Source organism: Bombyx mori, chromosome 19 (genome assembly GCF_030269925.1).
Source record: "Bombyx mori chromosome 19, ASM3026992v2".
Taxonomy (NCBI): Eukaryota; Metazoa; Arthropoda; class Insecta; order Lepidoptera; family Bombycidae; genus Bombyx; species Bombyx mori.
Genome location: NC_085125.1, coordinates 10,014,202 through 10,036,056, shown reverse-complemented (window position 1 = coordinate 10,036,056; position 21,855 = coordinate 10,014,202). Strand labels below are relative to the sequence as shown.

The window sequence follows — 21,855 nt, the reverse complement described above, 5'->3', positions numbered from 1 at the left end:
GTTAATAAGTTGTTTTTTTTGGTTTCTTACCAATTCAACGTAAACATGCTAGTATACTTATAGCACTTATGAGTCACACACTCACTGTAACTATACTGAGACCTTAAAACTTATATCTCAAGGTGGGTGTCGCATTGATGTTATAGATGTCTATGGGCTCCAGTAACCATCCATCCAAGCTATAAAAAAAAAACTCAATTCTGAATGTTATGCCTTTCGAGTACCTACTAGCTTTAGGGCATATTTTTAAACAAGTACGTACAATTCTCCTTTTGCTTTTAGGAGTGAGATATTAAACAAAACAACAACTAGATTTCGATCTCATTTCGCGACACGCGTCTGCTGAAGATATGCCCTCAGGATTAATCTGATTTCATGATACATTTACGATGTTGCCTCATAGTGTTTCTTCCTGAGATTTTTCTTTAACAGTACTTTACTTTAGTACAAGCTTCAACTTATACTTGTGAGTTTTTACACGGATAGGCTTTCTGAGAGTAAAAAAACTAGTCGAGTATCAAATAATTGGATTACAAAGTTAGGTTTAGTTAGTTTAGTTTGTATTTTTTTATAAAGCTTCTTATGCTATTCTTGTATAATATTTAAGAAGGTATAACTAACTTCCTTTAAATAATAAACAGTTTGTGAGACAAACAATATGTGAAACAAATGTGAGATTTCCTTTCAAACAGCGTATTCTTTAATGTTGATAACGAGTAAATCATAATAGTCTCTTCCATGTTGTCAACCACCTAAAAGAGCGACGTTGAGATGCCATCGTATGCCCCTATAGTACGTAAGTTAATTGGTTCTTCATCATCATAATTATCGATCGACCTATAGCAGTCCACCGCTAAACATAGACCTCTCCAATTTTTTTTTTTTTTTTTTTGTAATAAATATAAATATTTACTAACAATCACGCCACGTTAACTGGTCCCGTGATAAGTTCGTAAAGGACTTGTGTTACAGGTACCAGATAACGGAAATAAATGTAAGATTTTTATTATACACATACATATATTTAATATACATCCATAACCCTTTTTTTTTTTTTTAACGCTGGGGAATCCATTTACGGATACCCGGTCGAGGGGGGTAACGGACCGGGTTATGTCGGACTCCGGCGCCTCCTGAGAGGAAGAAGGGGAGAAGAGAAGAGCCGAGGTCCTTCACCTCCCCCAATTTCTCACAGGAGACTACGCCTTGAAAAAGGCGCGCGAAGCACTTGCCCCGCAGAACGACTACCGACTAAACCCCATCGAGCCCCACCACTCCGACTCCACGAAACCCACGGTACCGCACAGTGCGCGCCGAAGGGTACATCCATAACCCTGGAAAAGACATTTATATTTATCATACAAATATCTTCCCTTGGCGGGATTCGAAGCCGCGACCCCCTTGTGTAGTGATCATGTCACTTACCACTACACCAGACGGCCGTTAAATTTTGCACTCCAATTGCACTCCAATCAGCACGATCTTCGGCTTCTCTCATACACCTCTTGCCAGACACTGCGTATATCGTCAATTGGTTCTTACATTATCATTTTCTTATTGCTCGTAGGAGAATTTCTAATCAGAAAATTCTGTTAAACTCGGATCACCATTAATCAGACCGACGGTTTTAATTACGTTTATTTAATAACATTTTAATTAAACTAATGAAAGAATAAAATAATTATTATTCTCGGTTCAAAAAACGAAAAGCAAATCTGCTTTTTATTTTAGTAAATTAATTATCTTCGTTTTTATTACGTTTTCAGAAGTTTTTGATGGTTGAAGACCGGTTAATTAGTTATTTATGATTCGTAACTATTCAAGAGTTTGAATTTTAAATGCCGTGTTTGCATTTTAGAATAAAGTTAAAAAACTCGACAATGTTCTTGAATTGAATAGTAAAATTGATTCATTCAAATCATGAGTCAAATTGAGAATTTATGACATTGTTTAAACTGCACCATATTTTGATGTGGCTATAAAAATTTTAACTCATTTGTTGATATTGAGTTTTATTTGAATTGTAATTTTTTTATTTCTTTATCGAGAAAGTCGTTTGTGAAGAGAAGTTTGATATGTGTTTACTTAAAAAAAATGGCAACTGGACATTGTCGCACCCTTTGTTACGAGTGTACCATGTCCCTTAGAATATGTCTTTATATCTTGAGAAAGCCCACGAATTAGTATTACCTTATTTCAGCCAGGAATAATACGTTTCTCGTTAGGGTGACTACTATTGGACCTCATATTTAAAGATGGGCAGGCGGCGGCGGGAAAAGGTATAAAATTCCAATTGAACTCTTAACCAGTAACGTTATGAATGGTCGTAAGTCCTGATTTTAATGACACCTGTTTAAATGGGGCTTATGAATAGTTATATATCATACTAAGCGAAGATGAGGCAATTATGTATAATGAGAAAAGAGAATCAATTCACTTCAGGGCTACGAAACATATCAAATTTTATCATGTTCGAGTCTGAAATGACATTTTTTAACAGTTTAGAATTATTTTCAAATGACGAGTAGCATTTTTGAATAATTTCTGCTGAACTGTATTTATTCTTGTTTAAATATCAAGCTTGGTACAGTTATTTAAAATATTTATAATAAACGCTGCGAAAACTAGTATTTCCGACATTTAAATTAAATTAACAATATTTTTTTATGTACATACATACGACTTTTATTTTACGATTTAATTCATTTATGGAATCCAGATACGAAAGACACAAATTAATGATTATTTTAAGAATGTTAATTTTATATTACTAGAGGTCCCGCAGTAGTCGAAATTCGACTATAATTAATTGGAATTGTAAGTTTGTGCACTACTACGATTGTATTTTATACTTCTATAATCACAAATTTCGCCAAGACTACACTATAAAAAATATTAACAAAGACAAACAATATTTAATCTTAATTTGACAACAGACGTCAAGAACAAAAGTTTGACAATAAATAGTATGCATGCGTGTGTGCGTCAAATACATGAAATGCAGTGTGTGTAATGTTTTCTTTATTGCTTTAATATATCTTTAGTTAAAAAAATATATTAGCATTGTGCACTTCTTCTCTATATTCTCTATAAGTGTGGAAAATTTCATACTCCTCCGTCCGCGCAATTTTCGTAAAAAGGGATACAAAGTTTTTGCTTCACGTATTAATATATAGATACCTAAGTAGACTTATGAAGTGTCAAATAGCGATTTGACATTTCATGTGTGTTTATGATAGGTCGAGTTTAGTATTATTTAACTAAATTATGTCGATAAGCATATTATCTTTTACATTTTAAGTAAATTTAATTTATTTTTAATAATATGTTAGGTAGATTTTGATTTGTGTTGTTTAAAAAAATGAAAATCGAAGGAATAATTTAATTTTAAATTCAAAAGAATAAAATGATTCACTAATATTCTGGCCAGTACGTACGCATGTTAATAATAATAACTGGAGAAATGGAACCTTTTTTGATTTGCTCTAAATTTGTACATGAATGTGTAATGATTCATAAAAATCTACGTATTCTATACATATGTTGGTAGTACTAAATCAGAAATATTTTCTGAACCACGAACAAAATTTAATTTTGATTGGATTAAACCCACGACTATACTGAAAATGTATATTTAAATATATTAAAAAAGAAACATTGGGGTTGTTAACCCTGGCTGAGCGTTACAGGTTAATTGGTGGGGACAGATCGTTTGTTCGGGAAATTTCTTCATTGGTCCCACTCAAATTAGGTCACGTTGACTATGTGGCCTTATTACTTACGAGGGTAAAGAGATAGCTGTGCTATTCGCTATGTTACTATACAATGAAAATAGCTTAAAATCATGTGTGTTAAATTTTCAAGTCCAGATTGAAATCGCACTACTTTGCTCCTATGATATAACTGTATAAGTTCCTACTTCTTTTGTATTTTATCTTGTATATTTTTAGTATTTATTTGTATTTAATCGTATGTAAGTTTATCTTATATGGTATTTATTTTTCACATGTGTATTTAAGTATATATTTTTATGTAAGTTTATTAAGATATAGCACCGTCCAGTTAACTTATTCCTCTCCCTGTAAGGTTGCCTGGAAGAGATCGCTTTCAGCGATACGGCCGCCGATTTATATACCGACTTTTGTTTTATTACTTTACTGTGTACATATTAAGGTGTTATATAAATAAAGAGTTATTATTATTATTTTTCAGAAAGGTAATCTTTTCTTAGCACTTTGGCTAGTCTGAACCACATCCACGGGCCTAAACCAAGTGAACACAGCGTGTACTAAGGAAAATTTATGTTGACGGTATGTTATTATGAGGGGCAATTTCGTTTTCGTCTATCTGCAAGAATTTCCTGACTATTCTACATGTATTCAAGATTGCGGCTTTTTGGAGAGTTATGTAGAGAATTTCTTTGAGGTCTAATAGTTTTAGGCTATGGAGAAGATGGTTGGGAATGACGCTTGTTGTGGAGAGAACTATGGGTACTATGTATACTTTTTCCTGTCGCCAAATTCTGCTCACTTCATCTTTGAGTTCTGCGTACTTGCTTATTTTTTCAGTTATTGTTTTTTGTATGTTGTGTGTGTTAGGAACAGCAATGTCAATAAGGTAAGTGATTTTGTTAACTTTGTCCTGTACAGTTATGTCTGGTCTATTATAATGAATTGTCTTATCGGTGAGAATGGCGCGGTCGTAATAGAGTTTGTGTGTAGTATTTTCGAGAATGGTTTGTGGATTATATTTGTAATATGGAGTGTTTGTGTCTTGTATGAGTGCATATTTGAGTGCAAATTTTTGATGAATAATATTTGCTACCTGATTGTGTCTGTGTGTATAGTCTGTTTGTGTGAGGGTAGTGCATGCTCCTATTATTATTATTATTAATATTATCATTGCGATGCAGAAAGATAATTATGATCAGGTAAACAGTTAGCTTGTATTCTTTCGTTTATAGTTAAACAGATGATGAGCGAGCTTTGCTCGTTTTTTTTTTTGATAACGCCATCTTGTTGTGTTTTTAAAGCAGTTAGTTGCCCTCAATTAAGAAAAATAGTATTATTATTATTCGCCAATAGATGTCGGGAAGAGTCATAAAGTTGATTATCGATAATGTTGATTATTGAAAACACGAATAAAACAACATTTTCTGAAAATAAATCGTAGCTAGATCGATTTATCGCCCCCGAAATACCCCGTATACTAAATTTTATGAAAATCGTTGGAGCCGTTTCCGAGATTCAGATTATATATATTTATATACAAGAATTGCTCGTTTAAAGGTATAAGATAAGATATAGGAGATGAATGTTGAAAAGAATTAAATTCTAATATTGGTTTCTATTTTTAAATGCGTCGTTAATCAATGATTAAGATGTTTAAGTCTTAATAGTGCCATGTACTCATTTATTGTTTTATTAAAGTTCCTTGATTTATTGAAATAATGAAATATTCAACCATATGATATGCTGGTGGTAGGACCTCTTCTGAATCCGCGCTGGTAGGTACCACCACCCTGCCTATTTCTGCCGTGAAGCAGTAATGCGTTTCGGTTTGAAGAGTGGGGCAGCCGTTGTAACTATACTGCGACCTTAGAACTTATATCTCAAGATTGGTGGCGCATTTACGTTATAGATGTCTATGGGCTCCAGTAACCACTTAACACCAGGTGAGCTGTGAGCTCGTTCAATCAACTAAGCGATAAAAAAATATACGACTTATTTCAGATTTAAAAAAAATAATTACACTGTTAGCCTATCTTAGTAGTGAATGTTTACCATATAATTGCGTAAACGTAATGCTAAAAATGACAAAAAAATTCACCTTCGTTTTACATAATTGATATAGCAAGACATTAAGGCGATCGATTTAATATGTTATAGAATACGAAAAAGCTTATTTTATTTTTAAGCTTCGACTATCGATGTATCTACGTTCACTCAGGTAGTTTTCCAATTACAGCACAAGAGTACATTATGCGGCATAATACTCAACGTTGAATGTTCCAACTACAGCAACGCTTCGCACAATCGAGCACTCTCAAAAGTATTGCTCTCGCGTGATACTCGCAATCGATACCGACTCAGTGACAGAAAATTGAAAAGTGTTTTTTCTTTAAGTTAGCATTGATCGAAATTTTGTTTATATTATCGTTAATAATATTATTTAATGTTGAAAAAAATTGTAAGGCTTTCGTTTCGTCGTAGTTTCTTAGAAATAATCAATGTTAATTAAAACTGTGCTAACTTAGCGCACCCTGCTGATGCATTTGAAAACTAATTCACGTTCCAATTAAGCTTCAGCATAATTCGGCATTGTGCGTCACTGAGTCGCATTATGTTCTGTAATTGGAAAACTACCTCATATTCATTTATGTTTATATTCATTTATTTTGCACTTTAATTTCGTAACATGTTACCTAACCTAAAAACTAATATTTGCAGAATAGCGGCGTCTATTATGTACACATGTATGTTTGTCGTGTGACAGCAATGTGATTGACGTATGTAGGCATTTATCGTAGATATTTATTTTTTATATCGATGCGAAATAAAGACAGGTCATGTGCGCCAGTCTGACGATTACACCTAGACATCTAGGATGTTAGTTATATCTAGATTACAGATATATATTACATTGCCATTTTTAGTTTTATAGCCATTGACAACGCATTGCTTATGTACTGCATTGACGTGTCTCGAACGGGACTGTTCGTATCGGTATACTGACTCTCTAAGTATATTTACATTCGCCGAGGTCATTAGTAGTTACCCTTGTCTCATTAAGTAGCGAGATTTTGCTCGGATAGAGGGCTTCGCTCGAGACCCGTTCCGTGCCTCCTTTTTTCCCCTACCTATGCTGATAGCCTTGAGAGGCTATATCAGCGTTATCTTAGCGTATAGGTGAGCTCTCAGGGCTGAGGGCGTTGCTAGCACTGGCCCTAGCAAGAGCAGTGCTTCGTAGAATCTACCACCGGATCGGAAACGCGACCCACTGAGAAGACCCGATGAGAAACTCAGTGGGCTGTGTCTATGGGTTAATTTACTCGCCGAGCCCAAGCGACGGGTTCGGCGAGGACGGTGACCGGAAGTGCCTCCATAAGGATGCACGACGATGACTGTTTGTCAACGAGGCATAAGCGATAGTGACGTCATCGTTTTGGCAGATTCCGGTTGATTTACGTCCGAGCTGAGCTTAAGATGTTGTTCACGATCGACCGAACCTAATTCCCAATGAGCCGCCGCATGGACCACTAGTTTGGAAACTCTCTTACTACTCGTTGTATCCAAAGAACTTGAATTGTCGAAGAAACTACTGTTAATAGAATAAGCTGTTTCTCGCTCAAAATCTACATTGAAACCACATACAATGGCGTAGCGGGACAGAGCAAGAGAGGCATCATTCCCCGGGCGCTATTCACAAAGGGCGATAAATGGTCCACAAAACAAAAAAATGCTGGATTATTTTTTTGATTTCTGGAAAATATTACGCTAAAAAGGTATTGTGCCCTGGGCGCGAGTTAAGATCGCTACGTCACTGCCCACGTAGTATGTTCACCGGAGAAGACCACCACTCTGAACGTTAACTTCACCGACATACATATATACATAGGCGGCACTGAAAATTTCGGAAATTAACGAAGTGACAAAACATTACTATTTCAAAATGTATTTATTGCTTTTCGAAGTATTCTCCGCGAAATTTGACACATTTTTCCATACGATGGAACCAATCATTGAAGCAACCATTCCATTCGGAAGTTGGGGTCTCCAAAATGGCCGTTTTGTAGGCGTCCACAGCTTCTTCAGGTGATGAAAATCTCTGTCCACGCAATTTATTCTTTATTTTAGGGAAAGTATAGAAATCATTAAGGCTTAGGTTGGGGCTGTACGGCGGATGGTCTAATAATTCTATGTTTTCTTGCTCTAAAAACTCTTTTGTTCTGTGCGCGGTGTGAGAACTCGCATTGTGGTGATGGAGGATGATGCGGCGGTTGCAGTTCTCTTTACGGAGTTCAGAAACGACCTGTGGCAAACAAATGCTAGCATACCATTCTGCATTAACCGTTCTTTGTCCCTCAAGAGGAATAGTCGTAACATGGCCGGTTTTGGAGACAAACGTGGCCACCATTTTTTTTGCAACACTCCGTGAACGAACAATTTTTGTTGGCTTTAACTCATTTTCGAACACCCAAACTCGTGATTGGTTTCTTGTTTCGGGTTCGTACGCGTATATCCAGGATTCGTCACCTGATACAATGTTGTATACAGCATTTGAGGATCCTGCGTGGAATCTTTCGAGAGTTCTGACGCACCAAGTAACGCGAGCCGCTTTTTGCTCTTCACAGAGCGAATGCGGTATCCATCGGGAAAACAACTTTTTTACACCTAATTGTTCATGCAAGATTATTTGTATTTGACTCATGCTAATGTCTAAAGTTGCCTGAATTTCGCGGTATGTCACATGTAGATCTTCTTCAATCAGCTTACGCACAGCATCAACGTTTTCTTGGGTGACTGCAGTTTTTGGACGACCTTGACGGGGATCATCACTGAGCTTGACACGTCCACGTTGAAACTCAGCAAACCAGCGATAAATTGTGGCTTTGGATGGGGCTTCATCACCAAATGCAGAAATCATCCGGTCAACACACTGTTTTTGTGTTAAACCACTACGAAAGTCATAATAAATCATCGCTCTTGAATTTTCTCGAGTCAATTCCATTTTCTCAACGACTAAACAAGTTTGACAAAACCTCGTGACAAGACCGAGAATCTTTTTTTAAATAAATAAATGGTATTCGATTTTTAAAACCAAGGATTTTTCAATTACAAAGATTTTAATATGACAGGAACAGTGGAAATATTCAATTCACGATACTTTTAGTGCAGCCCTCGTACAACGACAGTTAATGCACATATATAGATAGTTTTTAGCATCGCACCGCCCGCCACCGGAGTAGAGTTCATCCATACTACGTAGAGCCACTGTCTTCATCCACAGTGTGTTTCCAGAGATTTTTTTTGCCACGCACCATCCGGCTTTGGAATGAGCTCCTCTCCACGGTGTTTCCCGAGCACTATGACATGTCCTTCTTCAAACGTGGTTTGTGGACAGTATTAAGCGGTAGGCAGCGGCTTGGCTTTGCCCCTGGCATTGCTGTAGTCCATGGGCGACGGTAACCACTCACCATCAGGTGGGTCGTATGCTCGTCTGCTTACAAGGGCAATAAAAAAAAGCGTTATTTGGTGATAGGGCGTATTGTGTACTCACATGGGTAGGTGATACCATCCTGCAGTGAAGCACAAGCAAAAAACGTAAAGTACATATATTTGAGACTTCTTTTTCATGTCTCAATGTCATGGAAATGGGTTCCAGGAAACATTTAAATATAATGAAATACGTACTCAACACATGTTCACGATTGACTTCCACTGTGAAGGAATAACATCGTGTAATAAAAATAAAACCCGCAAAATTATAATTTGCGTAATCAATGGTGGTAGGACCTCTTGTGAGTCCGCACGGGTAGGTACCACCGCCCTGCCTATTTTCGCCGTGAAGCAGTAATGCGTTTCGGTTCGAAGGGTGGGGTAGCCGTTGTAACTATACTGAGATCTTAGAACTTATATCTCGAGGTGGGTGGCGCATTTACGTTGTAGATGTCTATGGGCTCCAGTAACCACTTAACACCAGGTGGGCTGTGAGCTCGTCCATCCATCTAAGCAATAAAAAAAAAATATTTAAATATTTATTGGTATTCTGAGTATGTGACCTTCTTCTAACCCGGTGGCGTAATTAGCGTTTTAAAGAAGCTCTTGATGACGTAAACGTGTGGTGTTCGTGGGATTGTCGAAGCGACCTGCTACCGACTCCATTGCCTTTTCATTAGAGCGTTCAAGCACTACCACAGAGGTTGAATAGGTGTCCTAGGTCAAAACTGCAGCTTCAAAGACACTCGACTGACGTAGTTTTGGGCGCATACCGCTCGATATCAGTTATTACGGTCGGCGGCATGTCACGCCGCCTATCCGATGGTGCTGATGATTCGGCCATACAATAACATAGTTTCAAATTTTTTTTTTTATTGCTTAGATTGGTGGACGAGCTCACAGCCCACCTGGTGTTAAGTGGTTACTGGAGCCCATAGACATCTACAACATAAATGCCGCCACCCACCTTGAGATATGAGTTCTAAGATCTTAGTATAGTTACAACGGCTGTCCCACCCTTCAAACCGAAACGCATTACTGCTTCACGGCAGAAATAGGCAGGGCGGTGGTACCTATCCGCACGGACTCACAACAGGTCCTACCACCAGTAATTACGCAAATTATAATTTTGCGGGTTTCACTTTTATTACACGATGTTATTCCTTCATCGTGGAAGTCAATCATAAACATTTATTTTGTTGAGTACGTATTTCATTAGAAAAATTGGTACCCGCCTGCGGGATTCGAACACCGGTGCATCGCTTCAACACGAATGCACCGGACGTCTTATCTTTTAGGCCACGACGACTTCAAAAGCTCAGAACATAAACGAGACGTCGTGTATAGGTACGATTAAGATTTAGGTCGTAAAAATGCGGCCATTAAAAGTTACGCAAGAAAAAATTATAAATTATTAAAATACCAAAACCCATGATTCCATATAAAATACCCGTCATCTCGGTGCCATATCGATTTTCTTCAATGTCGTCTTAGGGCGAAAAATTCTAAACAAAACTTCGAACAACTTTGACGTATTTACAACGGATATATTCTCCGTGGAGCTTCATAAGTACAACAAACTTTTTGGAAAACGGGAGAATTTTCGCATTACGAATAGCGCGTTATATTTTCATTAGGGTTAGGAAAGTTGGATGAATATTTAATAATCCATATTATTAACCATTATTGGAATACTCTCTTTTCTGTTCCATTTATTGATTTTTTTCATTCACGTAGCAATGTTTCGACATGTCGCCCGACTTACAGTGGTTCTTCTCACTCATGGACGTCAGCAGTGCAAAGGTTCAACCAATCCGCCAGCTGCTACTGAGGAATCTCTTTAAACCTCATTTGAAGACGGACATGTTATAGAGTTCAGGAAATATCACGATAAAATGCGTCAAGAATCTCTGGAAACACGCTGTCAACGAATGCAGAGGTTTTAGGTAGTTTGGTTAGCTCTATTTCAGTCGTTTATGGTACGATAGGGGTAAAAAGATGATAAAATCATTTCAAATAATTCCTCTATAAATAATATTTATAGACTTAATGCAAGTGAGTCCACTAGACATCTTATTATGAATATATGTTCTGAAGGAAAGGTTTTTTTGGGTACTTTGGGCTTAAGGTTTACCCAACATCACCAGGATGGACGGACGAGTACAGGCTCAGCCACGAGGGATTCGCTAACAACCGCGTCAGCGACTACAAAAGAGGCCTACCCGATGAAGAGTAGCTGCTTCGCCAGTGCACCTACATCGTCTCGAAATCGCGGCTCCTTAAGAAAACCCAGCAAGACGCTAAGTGGGCTGATATTATAGTCTTAGTGTCATGTTGTACTCTTCGATGAGTTTGAAAAGTACAGTGCCTTTGCTATTTTAGACTACTAGTATTAGAAGTTGAATCATCCCATTGAAATTAGGTGGGATTGGGACGTGTGTAGAATTGATAAGCACAAAACTTGCAAAGGCATAATACGACGAACACAAAGTAAATTTATACGAACAGTGGCTCATGTTAGTTTACCCATATACGGGCGACGCTACGCAGTTATAGTCAGAGTCCTTTAGAGCTTTTACTGTTGTGCTTAACAAAATATATAAGAACATTGTTACATTTACATTATCAATATTTTCATTTTTTTATATATTTATTTATACTAGTAGACCCGAAGTAGTCGAAATTCGACTATAATTAATTGAAATTATAAGTTTGAACATTACTATACTTTTATAATCACAGATTACCCGAAGACTACACTATAGATAAACAATATTAAAGATTGACAATAAACAAAGAATATATTATTATGTGTGTGTGTCGAATACATGGTGGTATGTAATTTTTTTTTAATTGATTTAATATATTTTTAATTTATAATTTAAAAAAAAAATACCATTCTGCACTCCTTTTCTATGTTCTCTATAAGTATGTGAAATTTTATACTCCTCCGTCCACGCAATTTTCGTAAAAAGGTGTAAATTTTTTTTACTTCACGTATTAATGTATAGATATCCTCAGATCTCTTATTACCCGAATACAATTCACAGAAAGCTGATCAGATAAAGATCTCGTTGTACAAACAAAATACGTTCATTTATATTCTCAATAATATAATCTAACGTACCTTTTCTTCACGATGGCAATCAGGTATACGTGCTGAGTGTTCTTCGTTCCTCGTATAGCTCTGAAACAAAACGGATTTATGTGAAAATTTGATTGAGCGAAGCACAAATAACTTTATTTTTTTTATAGCTTAGATGGGTGGACGAGCTCACAGCCCACCTGGTGTTAAGTGGTTACTGGAGCCCATAGACATCTACAACGTAAATGCGCCACCCACCTTGAGATATAAGTTCTAAGGGTCTCAGTATAGTTACAACGGCTGCCCCACCCTACAAACCGAAACGCATTACTGCTTCACAGCAGAAATAGGCAGAGTGGTGGTACCTATCCACGCGGACTCACAAGAGGTCCTCACCAGTAAGTTTAGTTCTGATAAAGCGAGCGAGTTTCTCGCCAGATCTTCTCAAAGGGCCACGATTCTAATCCCCTGGTAGATTCAACGAAGCACTGCTCTTGTTAGTGCAAATATTATCAAATTCTTTCAGACTGAACAAACACCGTAAGCTCTCCAGGAAAATTGAAGAATAGTTCTTTGAGGTTACCGGCATTTATATAGGTAGACACAAAAATATATGCACGTGCATCTCGTAATTATAAAGCCTATTAACCGTCTATTAAACAGTTTGCTCTGGTACAAAGACCGGCATGTATGTAGGTAGTCAGAAAAATATATGCACGTGCATCTCGTAATTATAAAGCATATTAACCATCTATTAAACGAATTCACTCTGGAACAGTCTTAAGGTTAATTTTAGATTATTTTACTTAGTACAGAGTAATGAATTGTTTTATATTTTCGCGATTGTCTACATTACAAACATTATTATTGAACGGGTTCTTGCCATGACTTTTACATGTAACGGGTTCACATGCGAGTGGTTAAAATGATCTTATTACAGCCATATCTGCTCACATTGCTAATGTATTACATACAAAGTTCGTGAAGTAATTCTATATTACGGTATTGCATGTTTTCAATCATTTTATTTATTGTTCATTTAGGTACCTTTTACAGTACACACATCCCAACAAAAATAACATTTTTAAAACTTTTTGTATTATGGACTGTGCTATGATTAGTCCTCAGATTATCACATTTAAATAAAGTATCTACAACAAATTAAAAGACGGTTGTGCAAATAAGCCTATACAGGCGCTATCGAATGAATCAACACCAAACAAAAGGCTTCGGAGTCCTGAGTCATCTTCTAATATCCGAGACATGGTTTTGAGTGCCTTGGTAAACATTTTTAGTACTAACATGACGTAGGCCTGATATTTTGGTCCAAAACTGACGGCGTTTTAATACACTCATTTATCTGGTACGCAAACCTTCGATGAATACCAAGCGAATATAGTGTTTAAGGAAATACATTTAGTTGCATACCTTTTTGGTGTATTGTATGTATAATAAGTAATAATTCTTGCATACCTTTTTGGTGTATTTTATGTATATGTAATAAGCAATAATTCTTGCTTACGTAAATTCTGAAAAAACACTATAATTTGTAAAACATTGCTAAGTTCAATTCAATAAATTCACATTATAGCACAGTCCCTCGATGAATATATTGTTGGTTTTCTGGGCACCATATTACCTATTATCTTCTTATTATCTATTCATAACAGAAAAATAATAAAAATATAATTAGGCTTCACATTTTAAATGTCCGTGTACGCAACATTGTAATGTATTTTTCATAAACTAAATTATTATTTAAACGTAGAAGAAAAACATAAAGGGAAACATGTAATTAATTCGACGGTTTTTGTTAAAAGCGCCTTTTAATTAGCCGCACGAAATGAAATAAGCTACGGAAATATTACGTTTGCCGACGACCGCTTTGATAATTCGCATTAATAATAAAATATATTCTCTTAATAACGTAACGAAACAAGCAAAGGTTACTTAATACTAAAGAAACAGATTCATAAACAAAACAAACAGTAAATAGGAGGAGATAAACATTTAGCTTCGTTCAAAAGAAACATTTGCGGATTTCGATGAAACGCGCTAGCACAAAAGAAAAAGATTATTCTAGTTATCCATTAGCTTTAAGTTAAATGTTTTCTATTTAATAATGTTTCGATACAGAAGTAAAACAACATTTATCTCGATTTGAATGTTGAGTTAATTTTCAATAGAGAACAGATGAATTTAACATTAAATTTTGTAGTTTGATTTGTAGTAGATTAGTTTTGTAAATTTGATTACTTTATTTGGTATTACTATTTGTATTTAAAAGCCCGCTGAACTCATAAAATATTAAGACGCTTTTTCTTGTAAATTTTGTATAGATTCCAAAGTATCCAAAGCTAAATACTAATAGCACTATGTATTATGATTGTCTAGTAGACACGATTCGGCAGATCATTGGATATCTTTTCGGTAAAAAGCATTTTAGCGTTAAGATTGGAATTAGACACATTATTTACGTTTTTTTTCCCTCACTAAAAGCAATTGCGTTTTACTTCGTATCTACAGATACTTTTCATGTTTAGTCTACATGGAGCCAGTACGTAATTGTGTAATACTCGTATTACTTGCATTCCAATTCAATGAGCAATGACAGCGTCTGGAAATTGAGACGATGTTATTGACACGATTTGGAATTTCATAATTAGGAATTGTTCGGTATTTGTGGTTGACTTTGTGTGTCTAGTTAATAGAAAATTTACTGTAGTTTACAAAAGCGTGGACTAAACAATAGGCCAAGCAGTGGATCCATATATTTAAAATTTGGAAGAAACATTCGTTAGGCGTAATGATTTATTGGATTTAGGACTAAAATATGTTATGGTGGTAGTATAGATATCGTTTAAAAAAACAATGTTTCCTATTTAAAATTATAAATATAACACAGATGAAACCAAGTTAAACACGAGTATTTACAATTAGTTGAATGAATACGAGTAATAGTCGTCTTCACCCAGACGTCCAATAAGGAAAAATTTAAATGTAAATATATTTATTGTAAGATGATTTACATCTATTAGATTTTCAGTGTTAATTTTGAACAATAACACCTTAAATTTAAGTAATAATTGAATAGAGATTCTTCTGTTAATTTTAGTTCGAAATGAAACAGTTCATATTATTCCAGATAATTAATTAATCGCCATTATAATGAAGAAGCCTCTCAAACCGATCCCTTATAAGTAAAGGTATAATATTTATAATTAAACTTGAGTGTGCGAGGGCAGCCGCAGATGGCGGAGTAAGCCGCCATCACCAAAACTCAGCTCATTATTAAGGAAGTTTCCACGAAGTGACTGTTTACGCACCCAAATTTTCTTCTAAACTGTTTAGATATTTTTGGTATAGGTATGTGAAACAATGCGAGATAAAACACTGGCTGAAATGCGTAATTCAAATGATTACTTACCAAAGGATTGTAGTTAAAGTGAATTCATGAAAATTACATACAAATCACTTTGAGATTTGCGTTGGTCGTGAATCGTAATTATTAGGGTAAGTGAAATTTGTTGTAGCGAAAACCGTTGATAACTTGTATACATTTATTTTGTTACTGCAAAATTCTGATGTCATAAAATTGAAAGCCTGCACTTCACTGTGACTTAGGATTTTTTGTTATAGCTTAAATGGGTGGACGAGCTTAAAGCTAACTTGGTGTTAAGTGGTTACCGGAGCCCATAGACATCTACAACGTAATAAAAAATAATACCCCCCAATAAAAATAAAAACAAAATGTGTGCAATTCACACGTGGTAGAAGTGAAACCTTCCAAAATTAAAATACAATTATCCTAAACGTCTTAAGTATGTATATGTAAAATTTTGTCTTCAGTAAATAATTGTAAGGTAGCGCCCTCTGTGAATTGATATTTTAATTTCACGTATAATCCTAAATTAAAATTCACTACAAGAGCTTTCATACACACGTTAGTATTAAAAAATCTCACAGATGGCGCTGTATTAAATAGTATGTATATTTCTGTCTCATTCTTTGCTGGCTTCATCCTACACATTTTTGTATTTGTGTCTCTTACCTGTCGTTTTTTCCGTTGCATCCGTTTTGAAATCACAACGATTCTAAAGAAGTTTTCACTTCAAAATTCAATATCATTGAGGCTTTTAATTCATGTCTCAAGACGGATAGTAGCATTTACATTATTACGTCTACGAGTGTTGGTTATGACAGCCACTTAAAGCCTGGTGGGCCGAAAAGGTCAATCATTTATGTATATAAAGTTCTAACACTTTACCATCATGTAATACAACATAATTCATAATCAACATAAGTTTGAATAATCTACAAACGTGTTACGATTAAAGTACAAAGACTAACAAAATGTTCACGTTTGTTTGGGAAATCCTTTGTTCTCCGGGGGGGCGTTACCTTAATTTCATTACTTGGAAGTCAAAGGGGTCGTTGTTTAGCTCCCGTGCTTGAGTCGGTCGGTCTGTTTCAACTAAATGAATAGTCGAGCATCTCCTCGAGATACGGGGCACTCCACATTCTGTAGCGGTGTAAGACACGAAAGCAACACTTTTTTATGTTACATTATTATTGGAACGAAGTTCCTTCTGGGACGATGCGGAGGGGTACCGTAACCGGGAAAAAACGTCCGTAACGTAAGATTTTTATTAGTAATGCGCACAGTGTACGACTTAACATTGTAATGACGTACAAATTAGTAATGCACACAGTGTACGACTTAACTTTGTAATAACGTACAAAAAATAACATATTTTTTTACCATTCATTGACCACGATCTCAAAGCGTTCGTTTGCGCCATACTAGTGTATGGCGCAAACTCTTATGCAAACAACCGTGTATGAAGTGTTCCATAATAAGTTCGCATGTTACCGAATGACTTTTCTTTATACCTCGAATAGAACTTAAAATTAATATTTTTATAATAAGGACCTTCGTTCTTATCCGGTGTCCCACAACAGCACACATCTTTTTTAAATCAGAGATCACCTGCAGGTGATATATATAGCTGAAGTGAATGGATTTTACGAAACTGGCTGTTATAGTAGTGTTTACTTTCCGAAAAAAATTAAACGTGGTACTTTATCGGCGTCGAACATGGAGGTTTTGGTATGAGAAGTATATGATACAGTCGTGTTATTAACGTATTTTTTTATCCTACCTATGCTGATAGCCCTGAGAGGCTATTTCAGTTTCACCCTAACGTGTAAGTGAGCTCACGGAGCTCAAACCGGAGTGTTGCTAACACTGGCCCTAGCAAGAACAGTGCTTCGCAGAATCTACCACCGGATCGGAAACGCCACCCACTGTGAAGATCCGGCGATAAACTCAGTGGGCTATGGGTTAATTCGCTCGTCGAGCCCTTCGTCACAAGCAACGGGTTCGACGAGGATGGTAACTGGTGCCTAAAAGCCTGTGTGCCTAAAAGTGGTAACCTAAAAGCACCGTTAATGGATTGGGGGATTAACGTATGTAGCAAAGAATCGGCTATGGTAATGTCACAGGAGCAGGAAGTGAGGCGAGTGGGCCGATATGCACCGGTTAGAGCTGCGAAGCTGACTTGCTGTGGAAAGACTGTTGATAGCTTTTGTTGGATTGTGAGAGAATGTAGGAGCTGCTTTAATTAAAGTTGATAGCGTTCTGATGGTTAAGTGTGAATACTGCTTTTTTGCTAGATCCCCAGTGTGGAGATAGTCTAAATGTTGATATTCAGAACTTAAATATTGAATAACCTAGTACATTTCATTTGAAAACGTCATTAGGGTTATACAGGTTTTTTTCTTAATATTTTCTGTACTTTAGGTACTGCTACATTACTTTTAGGTATTGATATGAACGGAACCATCAAGCTCTCAAAAAATATGGCAATTTTCAACTTTGTTTATATTAGATATTATTTTGCAACTTTTTGTCTAAGAGAAATAGAATAGCGCTGACATGATAAGCAAAAAAATATGCCTTGTATAAATATGCCTTTTTATATAATGCCTTCAAGATATGACGCATTAGGAGCTTTTGACTTAGACCACACTTCAAGGACTACACAATGACATATTTGAGGTCTACTATTTTCTTTATGTGACACAAACGTATGCAACAGAGACGTTTTAAACTTACTTTCTTTTTCTTTTTCTTAAAAATGAAATATTTTTGGAGGATTGTTCATTATACTCTGAAGGGATTACTATGAAACTTTATTGTTATTAAAATTCACACTTTAACGGTATTGTCATTGTATAGTTGTTTTACGCAGCAATTTGTCTTCAAAGCAATGCTATTAAAATGCTTTATTTCGTTACGATGTGATCGTACAGGATATACCTAAAAATTAATAATCAAATCTTGGAATATGAACGTAATAAACGCTCTTTTGACGTGATAAAGTCGATGAACACCGACTGCACGCACGAAAAAGTGTCACGTTCCGCCTGAGCCCGAGCGTGCAAGCGAGAGCGCGGAACAAGCGATAGAGAGGCACGATCAGCCCAAACGTTAATTTATCGAAAAAATTGTAATTTTCAATTAACTCCTTCTTTGCATTATACAAAATAATAATAATTCAGCGATAATAATTCAATTCAATTCATAAAAATATTTTTATGAATTGCATACACAATTTTTCATCAAAACAGACAACAAATTTTTTTCTTTTTCTGAACTATTGAGAAGCTAAAAGATACTTCGACTCGCATCTCCAAATTAGGATTTTCACGATGTTTTTAGGGAATAGACAACACTAATGCTCATAGATAATTTGGTTGGAATATCTCTGACCGAAGACGTGCGTTCTAGGGCATCGTTCTTACAGACTACAAACAACGCATCATCATGCATTTCTTATACTTTCTTAAGTGCTCAGAAGTAGAGTTATCAAAGTTCCTTTTGCTGTAGTATTGCTAATTGCTATTAAACATTGATTTTTTTAGCTAACTTCTCTCAAAAATTGTTTTGATAATCGTATAACTTTTACAGAAAACCATTCTACGTGATGTGCATGCTGGCGGTCATCCAAGAGTCGGTCCCTCGGTCCCTGAGCGGAGCTGCAACCTGAGGCGGCTCTTATGTGTCCCTTAAGGACGGTGCTCGTAAAATTAAACTATGTGGATAGTAAGCCTGCTATGAAAATTTCACTGGAGTCTACGGTCGTTGCAACGTATATTCCCTTATTCAACTTGAGACATGAGGTCGAAGATCCAGCCGTTTTGCAAAATGGCCGTCTCACCCTTCAAACCTGAACTCATGATCGCTTTCCAGCAGGAATAAGTATGATGGGTGATTGCAGCTTCTACTCGTGTGAGCTCATGGTACTAAATACCATAAGTCATAACGAGAACTCAGAAATTTTGTCGTCTGTCTGTCTGTTTGGCAAGGGACGCTTCCATATTAGCCACAGTCGTTCCTATGTAACTGGACTGAGCAAATGCGCAATTATAACTTTTGCGAACTATTTCCAAGAAATCTAATTTAAATTCTGCAAGTTACGACGCTAAAACTTGCATTTTAGTTACGGCTTAACGGATATTATCAGGTCGTATTTGTATAGTTTATGGCTTGTAATTAATTGATGATATCAGTGCAAATCTCATTAGACACCGTGCAATTCATTAAAATATTAAACCTTTTGTTTCTCGTCGGAATTTCCTTACTGGGTCGTGTTTGCGATCCGACGGTAGATGAACTCTCGAAGCAACTGCCTTTGAGATGTAGTGACTCCTCTGAGAGCACTTGGGCCGATAATAAGCCTTCTCCATCGAGTTGAGCTATTTAGTTCGCTCATCCGTCAGAGGTAAGCGGCAAGATTATTAGCGATTCTCCCATACCAAAAACCATGTTTTTTGAATTATATCGTTTACTAGCTGACCCGACAGACTTCATAGTGTCTCAATCGATAAATAAAAGACCTAAACTTTTGTATACAATAATCTTAAAACAAACAAAAGGAATCCGTCCGACGGGGGACATATCAAAGGTAAAACAAAATTTTATTTTTATTTCATTCTGAGCATTTTCATATTTATCTACCTTTCAAACCTTCTCTGGACTTCACAAATAATTCAAGACCAAAATTAACCAAATGGATCTTGCTGTTCTCGAGTTTTAGCGAGACTAACGAATAGCAATTTATTTTTATATATATAGATATATAGATAGATTGTTATATTTTATTGTGATATGGGTTCTTAGAAGCAAAGCACTGATGTCGGAGAGCCGAGCCGGCTTCAGTTTCTCTCGGACAGTGATTTATTGTTTATCGCAACCCTTTTTGTTGATTTAAAGTCTGTTGTCGTAATTGAAGAATCTGCAGTGTATTAAATATGAACATATTCCGAGCGGTGCACTATTCTAGCGATTTATGTGTGAGTTGAGTGATGAGTTCGATCCGAGATGTGATAAAGTTACGTACGAATTTCGTATCGTAATAACATTGATGGAGAATGGAATAGTGGCTTTGACAATAGTTTATACAGGCCGAGAATACTCGTTGTGGATTGGTATGGAGATATTTTGGAAGTAGTGAATGTTCGTATGCCTTTGAAGATAAACAGTGGTTTTGTTTATTGAAGTGAAACTTCCTTATCGGCGTTGGAAAAAAATTTACCGTCACATTTTTCGGTTACGCGTCACATTTTTCCGTTACGCGCCATCTTTTTTGTATTCATGTCTATGATAATAAAATCCTTTTGTTTAAACTTTATCTAATTTAACTTTTTTGTATTCATGTCTATGATAATAAAATCCTTTTGTTTAAACTTTATCTAATTTAACTTTATTTAACCAATTTCTAGAAAGTTGCATGTAGATCATTTTTCGAAAAATAAGGCCATAAAGAAGTTTCACTTCTTACGTGTGTACACTAGTACACGCACACATTTTTTTAACTTGGTCATATTTAGTTCTTTATTTGTCTTAAGTGCTTCACATATGATCCGCATTTAGTTATGTCTTTATCTTGAACGGAGGCTATAAAAAACGATTTAACGAGAAAGGCTAACTGTCTAGGAAATGTATTCGTAGGATATAAGTTCTTCATACATAAAACTCGGAACCTAGTGTCCGACCGCCAATGTTATTTCCACAGTAAATCTTTCTTTACTGTAAAAACCTTACTTTATTGCGTGGGTCACGCAAAAAGGTCCGACCGCGGGACACTGCGATGATTTGCGATTTCGGCCGAGGAAATGAATCTCTTCGAATAAGTGCCCAATGTATACATGTGTATTTTCCTTGGGTATTGTCGACTTCCGGCACCATGGAGGACATTATGTGAATGATATAATGCGGTGTATTCGTTTGAAAATTAAGATGGAGTTTTTATGTTGATAACTGACGAATCTGAGTTAAAATTTTGGATGTGGGTGTGTTGGATTGAAATTGCAAGTATAGTAGTGTTATCTTATTACTATAGGAGGATAGAGAAGGGAGAAGCCTCGATTCCAAGTAGTTCGTAGACTCGATACATACAACTACGAGAAAATTATCTTAAAAGCTTGATTTTTTTAACATTACTTGTAATTGCTCTTTGTAATAAAATCCATGATGACTTTGCGACA

At 36.0% G+C, this 21,855-nt stretch overlaps 1 protein-coding gene across 15 annotated transcripts in view; it reads right to left on the bottom strand.

The window, feature by feature from the left end:
* The window catches only part of LOC101737283 (high affinity cAMP-specific and IBMX-insensitive 3',5'-cyclic phosphodiesterase 8), a 300,600-nt gene that overhangs the window by 68,264 nt on the left and 210,481 nt on the right, over window positions 1-21,855 (bottom strand). For all 15 annotated transcript variants that reach the window (XM_062674044.1, XM_062674043.1, XM_062674042.1 and 12 more), the window contains one exon: window positions 12,346-12,405. In XM_062674044.1, coding sequence (XP_062530028.1) covers window positions 12,346-12,405 — 60 coding nt within the window. The remainder of the gene's footprint in view (window positions 1-12,345; window positions 12,406-21,855) is intronic.